At 37.4% G+C, this 18088-nt stretch overlaps 1 protein-coding gene across 2 annotated transcripts in view; it reads left to right on the forward strand.

The window, feature by feature from the left end:
- The window catches only part of LOC103137188 (ephrin type-B receptor 1-like), a 103798-nt gene extending 88734 nt beyond the window's left edge, over window positions 1-15064 (forward strand). For both annotated transcript variants that reach the window (XM_007550806.2, XM_016670860.1), the window contains 3 exons: window positions 5642-5838; window positions 5942-6100; window positions 7642-15064. In XM_007550806.2, the coding sequence (XP_007550868.1) occupies window positions 5642-5838; window positions 5942-6100; window positions 7642-7753 (468 nt within the window). In that variant the 3' untranslated portion in view covers window positions 7754-15064. The remainder of the gene's footprint in view (window positions 1-5641; window positions 5839-5941; window positions 6101-7641) is intronic.
- Window positions 15065-18088: the final 3024 nt, after the last annotated feature.

Consider the following 18088-nt stretch of genomic DNA (forward strand, 5'->3'; position numbering starts at 1 on the left):
AACTTCAATACATAACATCAGTTATTTAACAATATGTGGTTGGTGTTTATTTTTAACATTGTATTTTTATACATTTATGCTAGGGGTGCCCAAGTCTAGTTTTCCAGAGCTACCATCTGCAGCTTTAGATGGATTCCTTCTGTAACACACCTGGACCATTGACTCATTATAAGCCTCTACAGAGCTGAATGAGGGAAATCAACCTTTAGTCTGGGGTATTTTAGCAGGGATGCACTCCTGATTTGTACCGTCAATGTGGCCCGTTGAGGGGGGCCAATATGCTGAAGTGGCCCTCGGTGAAATTGAGTTTGACACCCCTGCTCTAAATCCCAAATCTGGCTTCATGAAATTTTATGCAGTTTGTAAAAGTTTGACACACAGAAGCCAAAGATGTAGAATCATATTCAGTAAATTAGAATATGTTCTGATGAGGTTTGTCAGATTAAAATGACCTCTTTTTAAAAACAACAACAATCCTTAAGCAGGTTTTAGACATACTTTACATTTCTGTATTGAACGTTTTAGCGGTTTGATTTAATGTTCTAATCTTGAAGGTTGTTTTGATCGACTGTAAGTGGAAAATAATTATAATCAACAGAAAGAAAGGCCTAAATCATCTGTGTGTGTAAATAATGTATTTAGAATGTGTTTCACTCAGTTAATTACTCGGGCAAATCAAGTTTTAAGTTTCATTCAAATGTATTAAATATGTCTTACTTTACTGGTAGTGGGATGTGATTAAAATCAGTCTAATAAACAAGAGTCTTTCAATTGAATAATCACAATTTATCCTACTTTATCAAATATTTGACGCAAGTAAAGATCCAGATGCAGTAACATTCAGAACGTGTTAATGCAGCTGCATTAACTGTAGGTCCTGTTGCACTTTGTACTCTTTAATTCTCTGTATTCTCTTCATACTTCTTTCATTTAGTTCTGCATTCAGAAATGTTCAAGTTCTCTCTTTGTCACTCTTCACGGTCGCTGCATTTTAATGGAAATGTGATTTTTATGTCCTCTATAGTAAATGTATTTTCTTAACGCCTCACCCTCCACTCTGAATGCTGAATAATGAACTAAAAGGCAATATTGTAAATTGAGAAAAACTTTCTTTATTAAAAGCATGTTGGCATAGCAACAGTGACACATTGTTTGCCCCTCTCACCTCATCTGGATGCCGATGTTCTCTGGCGTTAACGGTTTTTAATTCAAACGCATTTTGGCTGAATAAATAAATAAATATGCAGGAATTTATGCAGTCACATCAGATGCAAACTTAGTATGAAGGGTTGAGGGGTTATGCTTTATTTTTGTTGTAATTAATTAATCAGAATAAATGTGTTCAACCCTAACATGTAACTTTTTATTCAGCAAATTGGCATTTAATTACTGCAGACTCGGTGATGCTTCAGCAACTGGCCGCCTCATGGTTTATTCCTGGGAAACGTGTCCAAAGCATTTTGAACCAAACATTTAGCCATGTTTCATCTCAGCTGATGATACTTTTCAAACCACCACTCCCAATCAGTTGAAGTTTTCTGTCTATCATAGTGTGCAAAAGCTTCAACCCCCTGTAGTTTGTTTGTATTTTGCTTGTAAACAGTCTTGTTGTGAAATTACAGAGATCTGCAAGATAATATATCTGGAACTTTTTCCCGTTTTGTAATGTAACAAACTTCAAAAAAAAGTTTTGTGGATTTATTTCTTGTTTTAGAGAAACACAAAGTAGCTCAGCTTTATGAATTTTAAGGATTTTAAAAGATGAGTTTTGGCCCTCTTTTTATTTACAGATAAACTCTTTCCATGAAAGAGTTTATCTGTAGCATCGTCTTCTAACATTTCAACAGCAGGACGAAATTTTTGTAAAAGATTCTTAAATAAAGTCAACTTCCTGTGATTCCTCCGTCTCTCCTCCGGATCTTGACTCCTCCCTGCCTTTTCTGTTCTCCTCCCGTCGCGCCTCCTCCGCTCTTCCCGGAGCCGCAGCTTCTCTAGAGCCGTAATGAGAGAAATTCAGTGTAATGACAGAGACGGATTCATAATGGAACAGTCTGCGTATAATGATGGGGAAGAGTGTGTGTTTCCAGTACAGCTAACGAGGGTCTGCGGGGGCATTAACTATGCATGGAGCTGACACCCTGAGCTCACACTTATCACACATTCAGACTCGCTTTCAGCCGAACCACACACACACACACACACACACACACACACACAGGCCGACATGTGTAAAGGAACATGCACACACACACATGATTTCAAAGAACACAGAGGAGTGAAATTGTCAGCAGGGCCACTGCAGGTGCAGTGTTCGACATGAATTAATCATGAAAGAGACCTGTGATGTTTTACTACACTTGCTTCTATTTTGATTGGCATGGAGTGAATTTATGCATTACAAAGCCTAAGAAGTGTGTCAGGGTCAACTGGAGTTCACCTTGGAAGCAGTCAAATCCCCAGCAAGACGACTGTACAGGTGCCACCTTTTTATAGCTCACAGACACATGCATGCGTACTTGTTACATTTAATCTGCAGAAAGTCAGGAAAATAAAACGGCACTCATGTTTCCATCTTGCGATTTTATGGCTAAATGGTTGCAGAAGAGTGAGCACCAGATTTGAAAGTGGGCCGATGTTGGAAGTGGTTAGACTTTGGCTGCAGGTGAGACCAAAGCAGCTAAACGGTTTACAAGGTCAATCAAATCACAGGAGTCTCTGAGAAGTCTGCTGTGGAAACAAGCTGACAAGCAAAAGTCTAAAAAGTGGCAGAGGTCATGAACTGAGGTAGACGGGGAACAAGGCAACAGACTGGAGCATTTTGGCAGGATGACGGGAAGGAAAAAAGACACGATGAAAAGGCGACATCAACAAATTAACAGTAGATTCAGGGAGAAACATGAAAAATGGTTGGAATAAGTGAAAACAGCCTGCAGCTGGCAGGAATGTCAAAACAACAGCACAAAAATCATAAAAATATACATATTTTTATTTTGCAGTGATGCAGGCATTGCTCTGGTGAAGAAAGAGTTGATTTATCGATATGAGTCTCATCTGTAAAATATGGACCAGAAGGAAAACGGTAGCAGAACGTAGCTCTGTTTAAACAGAGGCTGGACACTTACTCATGTTTTATGATCAATTATGAAATAAATTACACTTATTAATACTTTTGGTCAACATTTAAATTACAATCATTCATCTCAATTACTCACAGTTTGGAAACAATAAGTAATTTTGGAAACACTTCATTTATTTGCCATTTTTTTTACAAGACGGCCTATTTTGACAGTTCAATAGCAGAATGTATGTAGTTTGTATATCTTAGCTTTCTGTGTGCTTTAGGTTTTTATTTTTGCTGTTAATTTTGATGAAACACTATTTTTTTTGGAAGCTGTCGTAGTTCATGGCATCTGTTATTTCATCTTAAAGTTACAGCAATATGAATGATAAAACTTTGATTATTCTCAAGTATTCTGATTAGATGTTCTACATCCTTTCACAAGTTTTACAGTTCACTAAATCTTCAGGTGGTGTTTGGCTCTAAAAGCGATCCGTACCCTTATAATTTAACATTTTATTAATCGAACTTTAAAGAAAATGCTGTTTTTCTGGAGGCAACATTTTGCAATTCATGTAGAAAAGCATCAGGGTTCTGAATAGACAAGACAGATGGTAATAAATGGGGTGTGAGAAAACTGCCAGAAATGTTATCCGACATCTGTACAGTAATTAACTCATAAACTGGTGGATTTTAAGCCATTAGAATATATTTGAGTAGATTTGACAAGCATTGCATCCATAACTTTAATTGTTTTTGTGAATCATTTAAATCATGTCATGTTCCTGACGTACACTGATTTCAGATGGTAATTTATACTTTGATGTTTTTAATGTTTACAGATAAATATCAGGATAAAATTTGTGACCGCCCAGATGAAAATTATGAACTGTTTGCTAATTTTTACACAAGGCTAACTCAAATATTGTTCTTCTGACCAGCACATCCAGCCCAGTTTTGCCCTTAAGCCACCATGATGGGATGCCTCATTTAGGACTGCAACATTTCTGCTGTTTTTATTTCTCCACTTATATCTTAAACTGAGCAACATGACTTTGAATTGTTTATAGTCGGTGAACGTCTGTGCAGGAATAATCAATTCCTCCAGTTATTTAACTGCCTCCATTCACTTGTTGCACAAAACCCAAGTTGTAAAGTTTGTCTCTTTGTTATTTTGCCCTCTGAAATTATTACGCCCCCTTAAATACTGTATTTTGTTTTGGGGCTTGCTGCATGTGGGTGTTTATTCAGTAGTGCAGATGAAGAGAAGTGATCACAGAAGTGCTAAATGAAATCTTGTTATATGACTTTAACAGGAAGCAGTTTTTCTCTCCTCTTGAGCTTTCATGACGGCACCATGCGGCTTGTCTCTTTGATCCTCAGAATGACTCTGTGCTGCTGAGTATGTAGGATGAAACATTTAGGCTTTTTTTAAGTTCAGATATTATATAAATGTAGATTTGTAGCAAAGCTGAGAGGAGGGAGGGACTGAGTGAAGTGGGCATTTCTCCAGTCTCCATCTTTGGAAGTTTGATTTTGCTGAAATAGAGCCATTGTGTTTAACATATATTTCTCTCTTTTAAGATTTTAGCATAGGAAGAATGGTGGTCCATGTCCTGTGGTGCCATTTTTTTCATAGTTTTATTCATTACCACCTGGAAAGTAGCAGATGCGTAGAAAATAATAAAAAGGAACAGCTACTTTATCACTGCAGCAGATTTTCATATCAGAACCACCACAACTGTTATTCAGTTACTTATTACAGCAATAAACATTCACTGAATATTTTAATATATTGAAACAAACCAATGTTGGAATTTATTTGTGTTTTGACAAAGATATTATCTTTCTTCCGTCATTATCTGACTTCTTTATTTCTGTTACTGTGAAAATCCAGAGTATCCTCATATCAGGTCGTAATGCTGATGTCTGTGTTGCATATCATTGTTTTTTTGTAAAAAGATTGTGGATAATGAGTTTGACAACATTGTCTACATCAAAATTGACAGCAGAAGAATTTACTTTGACTATATCACCAAATTAACCAACAAAATGTCACAAGATTACGATGTAGTTGGTCTGGCAGATAAATGACGGAGAATTATCATTAATAGTGAAAAGCTGAAATTTACCTGAGACCACCACTAAAAATACTTAATAGGTCAAACAGCATATATGCCTTAATGTGTATTAATACAAATATGGGAACCAATTTGACACAGCAGCTAGCATCCTCAGTCTTCTTTAATTCCTCTATTGGGGTTTACAGCCAATCAGCAGCAAGGAAAATGAATGGCTCTTCTGGGTTTGCTGCTTTGCAAATACCAGCTCTAAAATATGAGGAATTTTTTATCTTCCCAGGCTGCATTTATATTTTAACCCATAAATAGACACATTTTCTGTTATCTCCACAGAAAAATACCCAATTATTGTTGATGTCAATTTATTTATAAAGCACTTTTTAAGGATCAAGAACACAACATTCATTCTTCAAAAGATGAAACTCTGTGACTTCACTTTTGGACAGATTTACTTTTTGCTCCAGTGTAAATCCACCTGCTTCTCCGTTCTGCTGCGTTCCAGGTAATAAACGCCATAGAGCAGGACTTCAGACTGCCAGCTCCCATGGACTGCCCGGTGGTGCTGCACCAGCTGATGCTGGATTGCTGGCAGAAAGACAGAAATGCAAGGCCAAAGTTCTCTGACATTGTCAGCATGTTGGACAAAATGATCCGCAACCCTGCGTCTCTCAAAGCCGGCACCAGCAACATGGCTCCTGGGTGAACAGAGATATTAACTCATTTCCATACCCAAACATTCTCTGTTTGTGATACAGTTGAGATTGTAATCATCCCTGTGGTTCCTTGTTTCTACTTCCTGCAGTCCTTCCCATCATCCTTTGTTAGACCGGGGAGCTCCGGACCTGAGCAGGGTGAGCTCGGTGGAGGACTGGCTGGCTGCTCTGAAGATGACCCAGTATAGAGACTCCTTCATCGGATCGGGGTTCACATCTTTGCCCCTGGTCACACAAATCACAGCTGAGTATGTCTGACCTAACTGCTTTCACTTCTCACCTGTCGTTCTCATTGCATGCGCCTTTAAATTGTATAACTATGTTAAATAATTGCAACACGCATCGCGGTGCAACTTTCCAGCTGCTGATGTCTAAACGCAATAAGCGACATCAATGTCAGACTTTCCTCTGGTGCGCCTATACTGCACTGATGCCCTCTGAACCTGAAGTATTCTGAATACAGAGAGGAAATTTACCCAAAGGGACTAATTAAATATATGCTAAAATGTGAAGAAGGCACCGTGCAGGTATATGAACCGGTGAACTCTGATTCACATTTCATGCAGAATGAACAACTTCCTCAGAGAAGAAACGGACGGCGACCCGCCTGAACTCACATTTCTTGGGTTTTTAATTTGTTCTCTTTGCATCATAAATTCAGCACTGCATGTATATTTAATTAGATTTTAAAACGGCTCCTCATGTTACAGTTTTATAGGTAATATAACGCAATGGGTATATGGGACAATCTACATGGGATGTGTGGCCATGCAGTCACTTTTGGCTTTTTTAGTATATTAAACTTGATATTTGAGCACATTCTGATCCAAGACATTATTTAAAAACCACTCTGAAGTCATGAATAATATACATATTATTAAAATACAATCACATCTTATAGGATCCTGATACAAAAATAGTCATTTTATGTGCATTTCTTTTGTAAAGTAAATTGTGTGAAGAGTTTGAGCTGCACAAAATGATCAAATCTTGCAATGGTAATAATATTGGTAAATATTAGGGGTGGACCGATACGAAAATTTGGACCAATATTGAAATTTGATCAAAATAATGTTGCTGTCATGGCTGAAGTGTGCACATTTTCCCTTGATAAATCATTTGAGAGCAAATCAAAACAAAATCCTTTTTTGAAGTGGAGTTAAAAGAAAAACTACCTTACAAAACTAAACAAACAAAACATGAAACTAATCATTGATCACACCACACCAATATTGATTCAATACTTATACTGACTTAGTATTGATCTTATCAGTATTTTGGATCAATCCACCCATATTGTGTCGTCCAAACCGTCCTTTGCTGTCTGAACAGAACAAACAGAATAAAAAAACAAATTCTACCCAAAAGCTGCTGTGTGTTAATTCATCTGAAACCTGATCATCGTTTATGTATTTTATTCCTTAAAATTCCAATTGTTTCGGTGTTTCTACTATATTTTTACATTTATTCAGTCTTACATATTTGTTACTATTTTTTCAATTATTTGACTTATTTTTAAGAGTTGGTATTTCTTTGCACTTCTCTCTGCTTCCTTTCGTGCACGGTGACAGTAAAAGGAATTCTGATTCTGATAATACGACGATAATATATTTGTGGTATACTTTGCAGCTCTTTGTAGGATTGTCCAGTCCAGGTTTGATTAGTTTAAGTGTTTACTTTTGCAAAGCCTGCCATCAGTGTGCTGGCGTTTTCCCCTCCAGCACCAGCAGGGATCATGATAAATGACCACAGATCCTGGTGAGATATATTTGTTTCTTTGTTTTCACAGGGATCTGGAGAGGATTGGAGTGTCTCTTGCAGGACACCAGAGGAAAATCCTGACCAGCGTTCAGTCGATGAGGCACCACACTGATGACCAGTCCCCCACTGAATCTGTGTAGCCATGGGTGAAGAAACACTTTGATATATTTGAGTCTGTGAGCGAACAGACTTCTTTCTCACAAGTTTACTTATTCTGAAGATCTGTTATTTTCCTTCACAATCATTAAAAACCCATTTTAAAGACTCCATTAATGATCTTGCAATCAGTGGAGATATTTCTTACGGTATTTAGCCTCTGACGTTGGAATCCCACCCCTCTGGAAATTTTCTGTACAGGTTTTATTTGTTGACCAGACTGAAGACAGCGAAGAGCAACACTGTGGAGAAAGAAAACGACTGTCTGATCTGAAGGTTATCTCCTGAAAGGAAAGAAGAAAAACCCCAAATTCTGCTTGCAGGATAACTTTGACTTCAGCCCCTTCGCTCCACAAGCCATTTTCATCAAACTCAATCGTTTAAGGAAGACAGGGTGTGTTTTTTTTTATTTGAGGATGAATCAAACTAAGAAACTGCACTGTAAGAAGAAACTAGCTGAGGAGATGTTTGTGTGAATGGACAAACTGGACCAAAAGCCTGTCAGAAAATGTTTCTGGATGCAGGAGCGACAGCAGGCCTTCTTGTTTCCAGCATGTTGTGTTGTGAGTATTTATTTCATTGTGTCTGTGAAAACTACAACCATTTGAATCTGGACTGTTTAAATGGGACCTTTTTGAATCGATCTTCACATTGAAGAGTTAGTAAATATCGTTATTTGGGAATTTCTTCCCTCGTTGTTCATTTACTTAAGCCTTTGCAACGTTACTGGAGTATTTGTGATCTTTTGGTGATTTACTTTCCATTTTATTCGTCACTATAGTGTAAACTCTAAAGTGTTGTTGACTGGAGACAACAAACACTTCCCAGTGCTCAGACAGATGACCCACATAAAATACATAATTCACACTTTTAATGGATGTTTTTGGGTCGCATCAACGTCCCGAGAGGGAAAGTAAATATGACGGTACGGCTGGATAACAACATGCATAAAGGCACATGTCAATGTATTGTGCAAAGTTTGACCTGAACATATGATATACCTGCATTAAACACAAAGTAATCTGATATTTTATTTAAATTTTAATGCTTGTGGCTAACAGCTAATGAGCTACAATATCATACAAAACCTACATAAACTGACTGTCAGTGCAGAAATGCTGTCCTGATGAAATGTGGTGAATGTAGCAGGAAGATGTGATTTTCATACGATATTTATGATTTTATATAAATTTCATGGCCAAACCATTTGATTTCTGAATGAAAAATCTTTTTTCTTTTTTTTTTTTTTTTTACTTACTTACTTACAGAATATTTACATCTTCAGAGAAACTGAATACTGGATTTACAGTTATTGGTCATAATTATTAAAATTAACTGAAGATGCTGGAAATGTATCACTCCATGAAATGAATAGTTAATACATGATACATGATCTATCACTTTTTGAATTAAGGCATTGACCTGCATCGATTTGTTTATAATATTCTAATTCATTGTTATGCGCCTGCATAAGCTCAGGCATTGATTTCCCACCTACAAAGTAAATCAATTACCTGCTATATCCTGAGGTGTGGAGGAAGAAAGCAGCTTAAAGGACTGAGGGTGTGAAGTGAGACAATAAGAGCCGTCCACAATATCTCAGAGGAGGTATTGTGTTCCCATGTTCGTGTGTTTTGGCTGCAGATCCTAAATCTGAAAGCCAGTCAAGTGTTAATGCAGTGCATGAACCAACCAGAAATCCAGCATTCATCTTCTGTCCATGACAAATCTCAGCTCTGTCTAAAGTGTGTGGCTGGAATCCAGATGGAAATCTTCCTCCTGCAGCAGGCAGTCTGGCTACACTTCCTGCATCCTTTTTTTTCCATTTAAAGGCTGTTGGACACGTCTTTGTTATCAGAGTTTGTTCAACACTGACGCCTCTGATTAAAACTGTTGGAGTAGTTTGTAGATCAAATAGGGTCAAGCGACCTATTTGTGTTCTCATCTGCGGACAGCAACCTTTTTAACACGCACAGAATTGATTTGCTACAGTGAAGATAATGCAGCCGGTACATGTGCTGATTGTTTGTCCCGTTTCAGTCGTTAATGAGATGTTTGATTCTCTTGTGAACGAGGCCTGATCTTATTGTGGAGAAGAAGTGCTTTTATCTCAGCACGGAGCGGATTACCAGCTGTGAAACAACTGCAGTCTCCAACCCAAACCTCCGGCATCTCAAGGATTACCCTTCAGTTGCTCTGATTGGGTGTTAGGATTTTACTCGTCATCGGCTGCGAGCCCCGATTCACAGCGACAGGAAGTGGCTCTGTTTGCTCTCACCAGCACAAACTCTGCCTGTGTTTGTCTCTCAGCACGGCTCCCTGTTGCTTTGGCCTCTTTGTTTCTGAACATTGTGACTTTGGAATGTCAGAACCTCCAAAAATGTTCAGTTTCCACTTTTTTTCCCCCCCTCACTCATACTCTGTCCTCACGGCGCAACCGCAATTGCGTTTGTTGCCTGGCAACAGCAGCTTATTGAACATTTTATCAGGAAGTATTGAGATCAACTGGGAGCACGTCAGCGGTTCAGAGGAATAATTTGTTGTAAATAGATGCCTGTGGAAAAACAGGCTCAGCAGTAGCTAGGGGGTTTAATAAAGAATGAGACAAGTAGTGTGGCTAAAAGCTCAAACTGAATGCTGCCTAAAAATGTCACGCACAAGAAAAGAAAGCTGTGAAAACGGGCATCATAAAACACGCGTTTCCAGGCACTTTAAACCACTTATGTTACTTTTATCTCCTTTTAGATGTGTGCTTTACAGGAAATCTGACTGGTTAGCATGTCAGTGTGAACTAAAGATGACAGGAATATAAGTTCATGTGTTAAGTTTGACTGTGACGACTTGATGCCCTCCACAAGTTACAAATGAATAAAGTAAAGAGAAATTCAGATTTTTATTGCAGCAGCTAAAAATTTCACCCTGAGAAATGTTAGAAAATCCAACCTTTATTTTAAGAATAGTTATTAAGTTGGAAAAAGTCTGGCATTTAGATTAAAGTTACTGTCATACCTAACAATTTATTCAACATAATTTAAATGTAAATCAATCGTTTTCATTGATCTCTGAGTTTAGAAACATTTTATTAGTAATACAAGATTTCCTGTCAGTCACTTCATCACGACGTCATCCGAGTAGAGCAGGCATAAATAAATCAGAAAACAACAAAACATCCACAGTCAGAGTAATAATCAAAAAGTTTAAAGCAGGAAGAGCTAAACTGGGGTATTTTATTCAGAGATAGATCATTTACTGCAGCGCTGTCTTGTTCCTGAGTCGTTCTTAAAAGATAAATCCATAAACACTGAAGTCAGTGAAAATAAGAGATTAGTTTAAATGTTTGTATGTAAACAAGACCTAAAGCACGCAGAGCTGAAACACTCTGTAATTATAACTGGATGTCTGGGTTCCTGCTGTGTCTACTGCAGGCTGAAATACACGTTTGAGAAATTTTTCAATATTTCCACTAAAAGGAAATATTGTGAGGTTATTTTTGTCCTATTTTAATAGGAATGTGCTGTAAATCATTTGATAGTGTCGAGTTTTCTCATAGAGCAATGAAGAAATTACAAGAACAGCCCAGTTTATGCATCAAAATGCATGGAGTGTTTATTATCAGGGACTAATAAGAAAATACCTAAAATCCCAGCATGCATTGAGCTGGATGACAGCTGCAAAGACAAGTCAACACAATCTTTGAAGTTTGTAATTATAACTTTACATTTGTCATACAAATTCATTTTCTTTGTCTTGGACTGTTGAGAACTGGATCATTAAGTCTGAGTTTAGTTTTTCTTTTGCCCTCTTAACCTTTTATACATACCGCTGTATTCTTAAGCAGTAAATAAATTCACCATCAGAGCTCAATGTTTAAAATTTGGACTTTTGTTTGGATTCATCCTCCAAACCTCAGTCAGTCTGTGTTAAAGCAAAGGGAACTGGAGCTGCATTTGCACCTTCAGGCAGGTTGTTGGTGTGACGAATCAAAAATAGAGCTTTCTAAATGCTAGCATTTTATAAGTAGCAGTAAAGTGATACAGTCACTTTGACTGGTTTAGGCTTTTTACTGTAGAAAGAAATGACCTAAATTGATTCAGAAACATCTTAGTGTCCAACCAGTGACGGCCGACTTCACACTGTTTACAACCCATTCCTGCTTCACACAGACAGAAGGAAAAGCATCTACTGGTATCCATAAAACTCAATGGAATAATAGACGTGTTGAACATTATAGGAGAAAATAAGGAATTAAATGTGAATATGTTTAGAAATGCAAATGAACTTCCTTCTGTTCATCCATCCATTTTTCAAAGACTTAAGTCCTAAACTGACTCAAATGATCCTGAAAAGACATTTTGGAAGACTATGATTTTTTTTGTAATATTTGGTTGTTTTTATTTCTTTTGTTTTTTCTTTTGTTATGTGCGATGTGGTTTTTACCCTTATAGGCCCATGGGAGCGCCTGTTTCTCTTTGAGAAGAGTAGAAACAGTAACGACTTACCAAAACTCCTTAAAAACATGATGGATTTTTGCATTTTCTTTAAAAGAACCAAACAGGGGGCACAAGATGGGCTAGACATGTTGACAAAGTTGCAGCTCATGAAAGAGTCTCAAACCTTCTACTAAAAACCACAGGATATCTAAACAGTTTGTCAAAACTTCGTTTGAAGTCATCATCTTGTTGAGAAAGATTTATTATTCATAATTCTGCTCACTTCTTTGCTAATTAGATAAGTTGAACTTTCCTCCTGATAGAATCAAAAGACGGTTGTTTCATCCCGTCACTTGGCAAGTTTTTTTTTTAATTGTAAACCGATTTCCGAACACTTTCAAGCACCAACTTCCCAGATGGCTCCTTGTGAAAAACCATCTGCTGCATCACTTTAGTTCAGTATTACAAAGCTGTATGTTTGACTCAACTGCTGCTGCTGCATGACACACTTTGCATATGAGATCAGCTGGAGGAGAATATTAAAGACAAAACACACGAGCGACGTTCTGGGACGGTGAACTCGGTGGCCGGTACTTTGTGGACGCTACTCTCGCTAAACGTAGAGTTTGCATGATGAACTACTTCTGAGTATAATAGTGGAGTAATAAATGCTTTGCATAGTGACTGCTTTGCGTATGCGCAGGCAATTGGATGCTTTAATTTCCCAGCAGTGCTCCCTGCCTTTGCTGTTTCATTGCTGTGCTCTGTGGCGTGTTACTGCCACCTGGAATAACGCTGAAGCATTGGCAGGAATGTAAATCACACCACTCATGTGTGTTTGTGTTTGTAGGGGGAGAAAAAATGAGAAATGTCTCATAAAAATGTGCAGAGACGTGAATTTAGAGCACATCTATTGTTTTAAGATGAAAGCAAAAGATGAGATCCTCCGCTTGTGATATAGGATGTAATTATGTAACAGCTCTGCGGCTACGGAGCTTTTGCTGAACTTGCTACTCTGTAAGTATGGGCAGGAACTAAGCAGTTACTGTGGATATCTTTTGCAGGACCTCAACTCCTTTCCTTTGTAAAATGTCAACATTTTATGCAACTGCAATTCATCCTTGTATGCTGGGATTACTGTCAGCGGGGACCGCGAGGAAAGATGTTTCTCACTTCCTGTCTGAATGGCAGCAGCAGACAAAAAGCCCTCCCTGTGTGATTCAGATGGCCTGACAGCTAAACCTGACATTTGCTGCAGATATTTTAGATAAAACCCCAAAAGGAACAACAGTTCAAATCCAAAAATAAAAAAAGCTACAAAACAACAACAGTCTGCTCTAAATACTTATGGATGGATTTAACTTTTTATTTGAAGTGTTTAGCTTATTAGACTGTTCTGGCTGCTGTTTTAGCTACTCAACTGAGACTAGAACCGAAAGAAGGTTAGATATAATGTGAGGAAAAAGGGAATAGAAGAGACAAGGATGAGGAGAGACTGAAAAAGGTGGGAGGGAAGGAGAAGAGAGCGGCAAAGCCCAGTTGTTTGAATAGAAATGAGGCTGGGCGTGGAGAGATTACTCTTTCTTTTTTGTCTTTCCGTCTGTGCGTTCCCATCCACCTTCTCCTCCTAATGCCAACAGTTTACTCTGCTTCCAGTCCACATCTCCACCGCCTGCTTTGAACAGTTTGAAGGAAAGGAAGTCGTTCTATTTTAGATGGAATCTTCTAAAAAGAAAAAAAAAAACATTTTGAACTCGTATCTCCTGAGCTACACTGGCACATATCCTTTTTTTTTTGTTTGTTTGTTTTATCAGAAACCCCTGCAGTATTTCGGTTTTGTTTTTGATTTTAAGTGTTTAAAACTCTCAACCTGCTTTTCCTCCTGGTGCATTTCCTGTCTAGATTCATCAGAGTAAACTTACTCATGCACAGCACAAACAAAAATGTTAATTTTACAGATTTTAAGACTTTATCCTCTCCAAAAGAAAGTATTTTTTTTCTCAGAGTTTTGACCATAGGGTGTTTTTTAACAGTTTTAAAAAAGAAAATTAAATTTGATTTATACATCTCTCAATAAGGCTAGTAATTCCTATTTTGTCCTCTTGAGTTTTTCACACGTTATTTTACTGTTTTCTTTTGCTTAAAACAAATGAAAATGTCAGCATGCCTATTCATCCAATAAATATAAAATATTCTTTATAACTAATTAGTACTTCATGGCACAATCTCAATATGATAAAAATAATAACATCTAAGTTTTAGTACAGCTTCACAAAGACACAAGCACGACTGTAGAGCATTAATCACTAAAATATTCTAAAACTGCAAAAAGCTATAATAATAAATATAGGTATGAACTATGTTTTCTAAACTGTGAATACAATAATACATTTTACAAAATATTGAATTACTTTGCTGTTTAAGTTTTAAAATGTTTTGTAAATTTAAGTTCAATTCAAACTGTCTTATACACATCTCTGTTTTCTATTTCTAAATTTTCTCATGCTGATGTATTTTTGTTCTCCTTGCTTGCCATACTTCTTATGTCTGTAAAGTAAAATTTCTCTTAAAAAAAAAGAAAAATGGTTAATAACTAATTGTATTTTGCCTTTCTATGTTTGCCTACAGTTGCTGTTCCTCTTGTTGGCGGCTCGTCTGTTGAGCGTCCCACTCTGCTGTATTATAGAATCTGTAATATAAGGGGAGTTTGCACACACGTGCATTTTGTGTGGCTGTAACATGACGTGTAGGTGTGCTGTTGTTCGGTGTACAGTAACATGTTTGTACATTGTGTGTTTGTAGCTGTGGACTTTTTGACTCTTACATTTACAATGAACTGATTGTCAATAAAGAGGACAAACTGAACTGTTTTGCGTTTTCTAACACGCAGAGGATGAGATTAAGGTAAGAATAAAGGTTTCCAGATGTTAGTAACTTCATTCACTTTTGAATTAATCTTAACTGCATTCATTATTCAGAAAAGCACGATGCTTTTTGCATTAATTTTTCAGAAAATAGACACAGTCACCATGATATCAGCTTCTGATTCATCTGCATCCTGTAGTAAATCTTTTAAGTTACTTTTTAGTTGCTTCAGATGACAACAGATTTTTAGTTTTTTGATGGTATTTGAAAGGCATTTATCTTGTAGCAACCATTGCTTTCAATAATTAGTCTTTTTCTGATTATTTTTGACAAAATACTTTCAGCTCAGTCAGATTGGATGGATGTCAGAGCATTATTTTCCAAGTGTTACCACATATTTCTTCTGTGGGATTGAAAGGCATCTAAACAATTATACGGCTAACACCCTTCATCACAGTTGGGTTGGTGTCATTCACCCTTTTCTTTTCCAACTTGTTACAGTCAAGCATTTTTGTTTTAGTTTCACCTCCGTTACCCTGTGTGCATTTGAAAACTCTATTATGGCATTTCATATTTTGCTTTGGGAACGGCGTCTTCCTCTCTCCGTGACATTTCTGCGACAGCAGATTAGAGCCATTAGAGATGGAAAAAGTTGAGTACCGTAAATTTCCACCAAAAACGTCAGAAATGTTGATTAAAAATGTTCTAGAAAAAAAGAAGACATTTCTGAGTTTAAATTTCTGTCATACATTTCACCCTATGATTGCATGATGATGACGAAACTCAGAATTAGTTTGGACTTTTGGAGCTCAGGTATTTCTATGCTTTTCTAGAAAATGTCTTTAATCTCAAAATGTCAGAGATTTTTGGCCACTCCGTTTTATTCTATCTAGAATGATTTTAATAAACCATCATACACTTCATCCTGTGTAATTGGATGAATTATTTCTCTGTGGATAATGACACTATAACATTCAGTCAGCATGATTATAAGGCGTTTTTGCCTTTGTTCTGCAGTTGATGCACATTTTACACCAAAATCTTCATCTTTGAAACGTGGGACCCGTCTACTTCCTGAACAGGACGCTGGATGGACATTCCCACATTATACTTACAGTGACGGTGCGGCTCTAATTCATGTTGTGAATCATTTGGGTTTTCTAAAATTGTTGACAGCCATGTCAGACTAATATGTGTGTTTGTAAATTTTGAACTTTGAAGAAAGTCGTCAAGCATATTTCAGTTTGATAACATTGAATTATTTTCACCTTAATTCCCTCGCCTCTGCTTTTCTGCCATTGCATTTAGATTAGTGGGTTTTCCTCAATGAGAAAGAAAATGAGCCTGAAATTACTTCTGTGGTTTGTGTGAGAACAAAAGGACACTGAAGGAAAAAAAAAGAGAACGTCACATCTGGATATCTTTACATGAAGACCCAGATAACGCTCCTCATTCAGTGTTCAGTATTCCTCACCACACGCAGCATTAAACCTTAGATTTCACCTTATCTGGTGTACATTATATTTCTCCGTAGACTAGAGATGACAGCTGCGTTCTGGAAAGTAATGAGAAAGGTAATAAAACTTCTTAATCACTTCCTCTTTTACACAGAAGAGTAAATTAATCATTTATGGGAGGGAGAGCAAGTTTAAAAAAAAGGTTTTGACTTTAATTCTGCCGTTACAAATGTCAGTTTGTGAAAATGATTTTTAATGGATCAGGTCAGAGAATAAGAGGCATTTAATAATATCACTGAGCTAAAAATAATTATTATTGGCCCAACTTAAAAAAAAAAAAAGCCCACAGGGTGAAGGATATGAATCACATTTAAAACCTAAATTTGCCAATAAAAGAAACCAATTACCTGCCAGCCTGTGGAGTCTGCTGCAATGCAATATTCAGAGCAGTGAGAGCTTCATCAGTTCACATGAAACTGATTAACAGCACAGGAACTACTGCAAATTGCTAATGGCTGCCATGAATACACACGAGGAGTTTAACTGACATAAACCTATTAACTGCAGCTAAGTGATAGAAAATGGAATTTGATTAATGTGGTTTGTGAGCGACTAGATTGTCCGTGACATGAGCTTACCTTAAAATTAAAGTTAATTTCCAATCGACTGTTAAACCCAGACCACAAACATCAACCAAAACGCATCTGGGAATTTAGTTTTTGCAAACTTGCCAAAGATCCTCCTCACTTCAAGAGAGAAAAGTTCTTCACTCCAGCAATCAACTTGTCACATTAACGGTTACAGTTCATCCCAGCAGAGCTCTGAAGGTATTAACTCTTTGCTCTTCAGGACTCTGAAGAAAGTTTCCTGTGATGTCCAGTTTACTGCTGACCACACAGAGTTCTGCCAGTTGCTTAATCAATAATCCAGCACACGAGGGAAGCCGCTACCAGCATTGCTGACCAATCATCTTCAAAACATCAAGGTAGGCTCCAGAGATCAGTGTAAGTACTGTATATGACAAAGAGGTGTGGCTGCAAGCTCTCCTGGCCCTTCAAGGCTTAAATCAGTGGTGAATAAAATGAATAAAAAACAGAGTACTGACAAAACCTGCAGGAGGAAATTGGGTAAAGCTTGCATAGATCCGCCTGCTGGAATATTCTGGAGTGTTTTACCCCCTCCAGTGGGTTTTAGCTCACAGGCAGCTTACACAGCAGAGCTGAAGCTTTCTTTGGCTCCATCATACACCCAAAAACAGGAATGATGGGCTAGAAGGAGGAACAATGCAGAAGCCCTTCACAGTTTACCAAGAATGAGGTAATTAAATGTAAATATCTGCAAAGAGAGATGATTTGCATCATTTCCTCGTGTGCATTGTTGGACTAGCTAGATAAATGGAGAGAAGCTTTTAAAAAAAAAAACTCATTTGTTTCTTGTTAATCTCTTTCGAAATGTCTCCAGTTCAGCCTCCACTTTGCATTGTTGTGCAACTTTGCTTTCACCATGTGTAAACTTTAAAGATATTCCAACAGGAGACTCGCACCGTAAAAAATGAGATTAGACCGAG

Source organism: Poecilia formosa, unplaced genomic scaffold (assembly GCF_000485575.1).
Source record: "Poecilia formosa unplaced genomic scaffold, Poecilia_formosa-5.1.2 Scaffold38, whole genome shotgun sequence".
NCBI lineage: Eukaryota > Metazoa > Chordata > Actinopteri > Cyprinodontiformes > Poeciliidae > Poecilia > Poecilia formosa.